At 41.2% G+C, this 9,327-nt stretch overlaps 1 gene segment (V, D, J or C); it reads right to left on the reverse strand.

Annotated features, from left to right (window-relative positions):
- Nucleotides 1–7,079: 7,079 nt before the first annotated feature.
- On the reverse strand, nt 7,080–8,895 carry LOC122543670 (T cell receptor alpha variable 14/delta variable 4-like). The segment is given in 2 exon segments: nt 7,080–7,426; nt 8,832–8,895. Coding segments are annotated over 2 exon segments (411 nt in total).
- Nucleotides 8,896–9,327: the final 432 nt, after the last annotated feature.

The raw sequence follows: 9,327 nt of genomic DNA on the forward strand, positions 1-9,327 counted from the left end.
TCAAGTCATATATAAATATTGACGCTGTCTGGTATAGTATTAACATTACCAGTAAGTTTACATAATGTAATGGAAGCAATTATGTGATCCCATTTTGCAAGAACTTTATGACTCAGTGATCCTATGAACAGAAAGTGAGATGGAACCTTGTGTGATCATCATTGAGGCCAAACGAATAGAATTATGCTGACGAGATACAGAACATGAAGAGCCATCGCAATATTTGCACCATATAAGGTTAATCTGGCGATTAAAGAGATACAGACAATTGAAAATAGAATCTGTTCCTTGAAGAATACAATACGATGCAAGGACATCTGTCTGTAATGCACAAAGGTGTGGGTGCATGGATTATTCTGATTTAAACAAAAAGCAGGGTTTGTTGAAACATCAACACTGAACGAAGCTAAATTGAAAGTTAAGGAGATAGAGAATTGTTAAACACTTATCAGGGCCTGACTGGCAAGGGCAAACTCATGCCGACAAATCATGGAGGCAAGCATAGGTTCAATACTGATTGGAACCTGTAAGACTCTGATATAGTTAATACTTCCTGAAATTATTATGGGGCCAATATCACCACGGGCAGTTAAAATACAAGCAAAGACAGAACACCCTCTGTAACTGTTGGAGACGAGCGATTGCACAATAATAGTCAGGGCCTGGTGAAAACTAATGCAGGCAGAGTCCAGAGAATCCATGCAATTAAATCAGGCCTGTCTCACTAATAATGAGGATGCACATTTCATTGACAACTTACCTCACACTAAGTTCGCAGAAAATCCGAGTCAAAGGGCATCATTTTTCAGTATATTCCACATGCAACTCTGCATATGCCAGATGGAGACCAGTTGTTCAAAGTTTGTGAGAAGATTTGTAGCTCGGGTGCTCGTTGTTGTGGTTCTGTTCGCCGAGCTGGGAATTTGTGTTGCAGACGTTTCGTCCTCTGTCTCGGTGACATCCTCAGTGCTTGGGAGCCTCATGTGAATCTCTTCTGTGATGTATCCTCCGGCATTTATAGTGGTTTGAATCTGCCACTTCCGGTTGTCAGTTCCAGCTGTCCGTTGCAGTGGTAGGTATACTGGGTCCAGGTCGATGCACTTATTGATTGAATCTGTGGATGAGTGCCACGCCTCTAAGTTGTCCAACATGTAACATGTGCAGTCTTTTTTCATACAAGCATATAGCAATGCTTAACAACGCTTAATCTGGTGCATATTACGAAAGTGGAGGAATGGTCGCAATGATGAAACATTTAAGAGCGCATAAAATCGATGCTTAAGGCAAGTGCGAACTGATTGCCTTCATCCTTACCCGGAAATTATGAATAGACAATCATCTTGGCCATCTCCGAAATCCCAGCATTACTCCAAGGTTTTATGCAAATCCAGCAAGATTCCTTTTCTGTTGCATTCAATCCATCATGTAATGAATTTCCATCTACTGACCCACTTGCATCCTTCACCAGCACGCTGGTTTATAGTGAGGCCTAAAGCAGAAGTCTCACATGGCTTTATTCATAGGACTTCTGTTACTTCATATTTTGAAAAATATTCTGCCGTTTGTGTTTCTGACCAATGTGGATAACATCACAATTAATCGTATGATATATCATCTGCAATGCTCATTCCGATATAGAGAGGAGGTGATTGTGCTGGACTGGGTGGACAAAGTTCAAAATCACACAACTCCAGGTTATAGTCCAACAAATTTATTTGGAAGTATAAATACTCTCCTTCGTCTGGTAGCTAATGGTGCAAGATCATAGAACACAGAATTAATTGTAAAAGGTCAAAGTGTCATCCAACGAATGTGATTCATTGAACAAACATAGTTTGTTTTTTAAGTCTTTAATCACTTAGGATAGGGATGTCAGTTGGTTAATATCGACAAGTGTCCTTGAAAAAACACTTTCCTGATGAAGGGATGATGCCCAATACGTCGATTCTACTACCCATCGGATGCTGCTTGACCTGCTGTGCTTTTCAAGCATCAAACGTTTTGAATCTGCTTTCCAACATCTGCAGTCTTCACTTTCTCCTTGTCGATTTTGGAATATGTAAATCCCAGAACTACTTTCAAGTCGCAGTCCCGAGATAATTCAAGGTTTTTTTTAAAAAAAGTGATATTTCAGCTTTGACAATGCGTTAAAAGTGTGAGGTTAGAGTCTGCCTGTATGCCAACAATGAGTCAGTATGGTTCTATTTCCAAAGTAGGAATTTATAAAATATTACACGGCTGCATATTGCATGCTTTTCGAAAAAAATAGAACGTGTCTTCAAATGCAGGTCTGCAAATGCAAATTCACGCCATATATTTAAACGCGTGTGTGCTTGTATGTTGTTTGTGCCGGTGAGCGAGAGAGAGAGTGTGGGGGAGGGGTGGGGTGAGAGGGAGAGAGTGTGTGAGTACCTGAGATGGTGTCTGCATGCGTGCTTGATAGAGTGTGTGGGTGAGTTTGATGGAGTGTTTGCCTGTGAGTGGATGTGTGTGTGAATATGTGTGTGTAGATGCATGTGTATGTGTGTGTCTGAGAGACAAGTTGTGTCTGAGAGAAAACATGTTTGTAAGAGAGAGCGTGTGTGTGCATGTGAGTGTGTATGTGAAGGTGTACAGTGCAGCGGAATACCCTGTAGTGTGAGATGAACCCAAAATCTCGGTTCAGGTCACCCTCATGGATACTGAACTTGATGATCAACCTCTGCTCGACACACGCGTTGAGGGTAGTGGCCCAACGTTTAATTGTACTATCCATGTCGATGCTCTGACATGTCTTGCAGTCGTTGGGATGTTTGGTCTTGTGTTCAATGTCGTCTTGAAGGCTGGGAGTTTTGCTGCGAACAATGGTCTGTTAATGCAACTCTGTCATGACATCCGCTGCAAGACGTGACAGAATATCATAACAACTGGGGACGCCATCCACCTGGTGCGTGGCAGATATTCATGTGACTCAGCCAAAATTGTCGACCTCAAATGTTGCAAGCAAGGTTGCCCTGAGGCATGGTATATTGGCGAGACCAAGAAGAAGCTACAACAATGGATGGATGGACATCACGCAACAATCTCTAGAAGGGGATGCTCCCTCCCAGACAGGGAACACTTCATGAGTCAAGAAGGACCGGCCTCGGATCTCCAGGTGACCATCCACCAAGAAGAACCTTGGGATCCACAACAATGCAGAGTTGCCGAGCAGAGGCTGAAAGCCAGTTTCGGTATTAATGAGGACGGCTTCTAAAGGATGTGGTTCATGTCACACTCCAGGGTTCTCCACTACACTATACACCCTGACACACACCCTCACACACAGCACATAACCATACACGTACATATGCTCTTGGGCATACGATCACTCTCAGACCCTTCATCATATATATACTGTCTCTCAGACACACTCACACGCACACACTCATACTCAAACCCATGCGCACACACTCTCACTGGCATATACTCCAAAACACTAAAGGTTTGGATACACTAACCACATATCATTAATGTCTGAACTGAGTGTCACCTTTTTTTGAATAAAACCTTAAGTTATCATTGGACTGACTTGAGCGCTGTTCTGGAATTTGCATATTAATCAATCGAACACTGTGTCCTCATAGTAAGTGATTAAAGACTGAACAGCAATCGAGTTTTGTTAAATGCAATGCATGATTGGCATGACACTTTAACCTTCATCAGAAGTGCTGTGTTCTATGATCCCGCCACACTGGCTACCTGACGAAGAAGCAGCTCACAAGCTGCTGTTGTGCGATTTTTAACATTCCAATATAATTGTCCTGTCTATGCTCGACTGCAGCATCCCAGTAGCTTACACGAATTAAGCTACCACATAGCTTAATGACATCAAGGAGTTTGGGATAATGATGAATCATACAATCGTTTTATAGATTGTCACGTAATGTATCCCTGATTCTTGAGGCGCGTCAACTATGATTAGTCCACCATCTTTGAATACTCTTTCCCTTTCCACTCTTTGATTTCTCCTCATTAATTCATCACAGCAACTTAACGTAATCTAGTATTCTCAAATCTGTCTACCAATTTCCTGTGTGGTATGTCATCAAAAACTTTCAAATATCTGAAAATACGTCACATCCGCTGGTTGTCCCTTCTTGTTGCTACAATTAAAATCCACAAAACGAATTTCAAGTGGGTTTGTCAAATATTCCTTTCCTTTATAACGTCATATTGAATCATCTCAAACGCATCATTATTTCGAAATGTCTATTGATGATCTCCTTCATTATATGACCTGACATTTTCCCTGTAACTGGCATTCAACAGGTCTTTGGTTCCTATTTTGTTATCCCGCCCTTCTTAAATAGTTCGGCCATTTTCCCTTCTTTCTAAACGTCAGGAACCTTGCCAGAAATTCTTGAATTTCCAACGATAATCAATAGTGCTTTCATTGTCTCTCCTCACACCTCATTCAAGAATTTGGAAAGGACCCCATTTGATCCAGGGATTTATCAACCCTTATTACAAGAGGTTTTCTGTTCTCACTTGCCAAAGGCTTTGCAAGTGCTGGCCTCCGCCTCAGACATCATCCATTACTGGTAAACCATTATTTCAAATTGTTGAGATTTAAATATAGACCAGTTTAGACATATTGTAAAATGCACTGAGACAAGCTGGAGTGGCACCAATGTCGTGCTGGTTAGCAGTCAGGTGCGCTATCCGTTGCATCGCTCACTCAGGACATAGTTTTGACATATTCACTGCAGAGTTGAGATGTTAACAGAATCACAAGTGGGAACAGTAACCTTCGCAACACCCCAATGAAAAGCAAAGATAATAACTGCCAATGCTTCGATTGAGCCTTTTCTGTAAAACAAACCATATTTGTCTTCATGTCTCTGGTTCACGATCACCTCTTTTCCTGCTGGAGCTTTCTCTTATTTCAGTCACAGCCTTCCCTTCATTTTGTCATCCAATCTCGTGAAATGTTCTTTCATACTTAGTGCGAGGTTTATTGAAGTCAAGACCTCGAATAAATTCAATGAGAATCTTCTGGTAATTTCTAGCAAGGGTTCTGGAATCAGACGAGTTGAACAACACGTTTTATTGGTGCTGCACATTCGCTGCAGCTCAATGCTTCAAAACAGGCCTCTGTCAGTATCAACTGCTTTGTACTTTCGTTCAGTTTGCCTGCTGGACAACATCAAATTATCATAACTTCACTTTCTTCAGAATGACATCCAAGGCGACAATATGAACTGTTTCAATGTTTCACGCTGTACACCCGATTGGAAGGAGATTGTTACTGGGAAATCTGATACTGCATATTCCTACAATCAGCATTTGGGACAATCAGGTTAATGAGATCCTGTTGTCTCTTTAAGCAGTCGTTCAAACGCACATGAAATCTAAATATTGTTTACCTTAAACTCTGTGGCCCGGCTTTCCAGGTTCTCACTGAGCAACGCCCTTGTAAATCTTTTGCCAATATGTTCTGCTTTAATGCAGACAAACCTACTGCAGTCATTAAGTATATGAACATGTATTTCATAAATATTTGTTTTAAAATGGCCTTCATATGTGTTTGGCATTCCAACTGACTTCAATGAATAAAGTTTAATGCACGAACTTGAGAGAGAACCTGCAGTAGGATTTAGTATTATGCATTTACGAAGAGAATTTTCATCATCACTTGGTCAGCGCAGACATGATGGGCCAAATGGTCTGTTTTTGTGCTGTATGGTTCTATGATTGATTATGACTGCTAGTTCACCCTCTTGACTAAATTATCAAGAAGTTATAACATTGTTGGTAAATAAAAACCGAAAAAACTGCAGATGCTGTAAATCAGGAACAGAAGCCAAGGTTGCTGAAAAAGATCAGCAGGTCTGGCAACATGTTTGAAGAAATGTCAGAGTTAATGTTTCGGGTCTGGTGCCTCTTCCAGTCCTGTGGAAGGATCGCAGGATCCGAAACAGTAACTGATTTTTCTTCAGAGACGCCATGAATCCTGTTTAGCTTTTCCAGCAACTTCTGTTTTTGTTCATAGCATTATTGCTGTTGGTAGTACTGAGATGAAAGACACTGAAGTGTATCATTGTGCAATGGAATACTGACACAAAGACTGAACACTCCCAGAAACTATCTGTGCAACTGCCTCTAGGAAACTCGCATGGCTGCCCACTTCGCAATATGCCATCTAACGTGTGATCCGATCAATAGGTTTCACCATTTCGATAACAAATGTTTCATTCCGACTGTGCAGAATAAACTAACTCCTGAGAGATGCAGAGCACCACGTGCATCCTATTTTCTGCAGAAACAGACTTCACTTTATTCGAGCACCCAGAGTCAGGAATGTCTCTTTTGTGACTGACTATGAAAATAGGATTTTCTTTCTCTTAATTACCGCCAGAGGGAGAAGAGGAACCCGCTAGTCTTGACAACTTAAATGTCCAGATGTGAATTGCTGACAAAGAATCAACACACTTACAGAGAGGATGAAAAATGTTCATTTCAGTCCAGCTTAACAGCAGAAGGCTGAAGCGACTGATTTGCTTTACTGATGGCTTTGACTCAATAATCAGCCACTACGAAATGTTTTCAATTGGTTTGTGTTGTTCAGATGCCAGTTGCATCCGAACTCCTTCTTGATATTTTAAAAGATCTGTGAATCTATAACTTCGCATTTTGGGTTTGTAAACGTGAAGGGTCAGAGGCAGTACTCAATATCCCAAAATGTGTTTGAAGTTGTACAGGTTGTTCCAGTGTTTTTGTGTTGGAAACCTGTGACAAGTCATTGTCTGTGAAAACGAATGCTGCAATTCAATATTACTGGAGGATTTTGCGGCATCAGAACTAATTGCCTAACTTTCCATAGAACCTCATCGCTGGAACAATGAAGCATTTTGGATCATCATGATAGATTCAAAATAAATTATTTGTTTTACATTCACGAAACTAACTGCATTAGTTTATTTCAGTAATAGGTTTACAATGATTAACGCTTTGTGTCCAAATGATAAGTATGACATATCACCGTAAAATCGGAAACCAGTTCAGTTACCCTCCTGATCTTACTGTTTGCCTAATACACTCCTATGTTCAGTGACGCTCTACGAGTTTTTGTACAGGGTCAGCCACCTCTGAGTCTCCGTGGGTCTCAGTGCACAGTAATACATTGCGGAGTCTGTTAGTTCTGTTTTCAAGATTTTCAGCTGGATAGTATGGTTTCCATGATCAAAATCCGAGGAAAGCCGGTCCCGGAGAAAATTCGCCGTTTTTTCGCTATATTTGCTTTTCAGGAGCAGAAACTCCATAAACCCATTGGAAGGTTGACGGTACCAGAATAGGCTAGGATCGCTGTCTATTGTAGTGTAATTACAGAACAACTGGACATCATCGCCTTCATTCACTGTGAATGCAGCCGGTATTTGTGAGACAGAATCGCCACGACAAAATCCTGTAAGAGCCAGAAGTTATAGAAAATTAAATAAGGCACTATTATGTTCTTATCGACCTGAATCAGTAATCCGAGAAATAAATCAGAGAAGCTTAATTAGAATCCATTCCATGCGATGAGATCATTTTCCATTTCATCTCCCGAAACTTGACGGGCAAACTGAAAACTCTTGGTGGATATAAAACGCTCTCTTCTATTGAATCATCGCAATGACTTCAGTCCTGTCTGGATTTCCAGCCTAAATTTTCAATTGCCATTCACTCGTGTACTTTCCTTAACTTCTCCCAAAAATACTTGGGAGACAGGATTTTTGCTTCTATTTTGCCAAAACTATTTGTGTAAATGTAATCCCACCAAAGGGGTGAATCACATGCATAGACAAGTTTTCAACCTACTAGTGAGAAGTGCTGCAGCTGTGAGCAGTAAACACAGAGTTCCAGGCGACATGTTAGCACATTCACATGCTCAGGGTGAATGTGAGCAGAACTGGCTGAAGCCAAAATGGTTTTTGTCAAGAGTTCGGAAGAGGTTGAGTAATTTCCGGATCTCTGCTCATTGATTCATTATTGACAACCGCATTAGATACAGCCAATGAGCTTGAAGGTCCTTTGTTCTTCTATTGAACCAATCAGCTTCAAGTTCCTTTGTACTCCACTTCATATCATGGCTAATGTGAGAAAAGATCAACATTCTGTTGAAGGGTTACTGGAGCCGAAAAGTTAACTAATGTTTCTCTTCCCAGTTGCTGCAAGACCTGCTGAGTTTCTCCAGTTATTTCGGTTTCTGTTTAAGATTTCGAGCAAACTCAGTTCTTCCTTATTTTCGTTTAATGATCTGTCGGTATTAGAATGAGGTGGCTCTCATTTCCTATGAGGTCCTGCATTGGGGTTGTTAACTTGGGCCAGTCAGGCAACCTTGGGCACCAGACATAAAAAGCAGAATTTAAGTCTCCTCATTTCATGGACTGACTCCGAGATGGCTAGCCAGAGCCAGATTTCTCTGCACATGGAAATGGATGGTGATTTCGTGACGGTATATCTGTGTCTGTGCGTGTTTCTTGTCTGTGTTTACAAAGTAGGTTTGTTCAAGTACACACTAGGTTTTAGACAGAGGTTAAACCAAATGTTATCCCTAAACGGTTATTATTTCTCTAAGCAAAGCCAAAGAAGGAAATTAGTTCATGCTGTTCGAGTATCAGAAAAGGACCTCCCCAGTTAACAAAGCTGCTTTCAGATTTTAGCAGCCGCTTCATCTGATGCAGAGGACTGGTGGATCTAAGGGATTTTGATGCAATAATGACGTTTAAAAACTAAATAAGCAACGACATTTACCATTAACGCAAGTTAACCATCAAATGTAGCCATTATTGACATGATCCATTGCAACTGAATTTGCTTAATTTTACTTTGTGTCGTCGGCAGCGTAGCTTCTGCATCGATATCAGATGCCCTGCAGCGTATCAAACACATGGTCTACTGCCACTTTGTCTCAGACTATTAGAGATGGACACCAGCGGCTCCCATACAAGGCTAATGGGTTGTTAACGGGAATAAATTACATTGTGGCATGGTCTCCTTCATCTGGATGAGAATAGTGAGAGAGCAGAGGTACACTGCCAGACAGCTATGCTCAATTTCAGCTTAAGGTGATTCTCTGAGTGGAGTTTGCATATGCTCTCTGCCACTGCGTGGGTTTCCTATGGGCGCTCGGGTTTCCACCCACAGTGGAAAGATGAGTAGGATACGTGAATTAGCAATAGGAGGTGCAGGGTTACTAGAATTGGCTGGGATGTTCTTTAGAGGTTCGGAATGGACTTGGTGGGCTGAATGGTTTGCTTCCAAACTGCTTTCAAGTTTGCATACGATTGATTGTTGTCTTTATTTATTCATTTTGTGGAATCT

The sequence above is a fragment of the Chiloscyllium plagiosum genome, unplaced genomic scaffold (assembly GCF_037043375.1).
Source record: "Chiloscyllium plagiosum isolate Xiang-an unplaced genomic scaffold, Cpla_swu_hap1 HiC_scaffold_27, whole genome shotgun sequence".
In the NCBI taxonomy this organism is placed as follows: Eukaryota; Metazoa; Chordata; class Chondrichthyes; order Orectolobiformes; family Hemiscylliidae; genus Chiloscyllium; species Chiloscyllium plagiosum.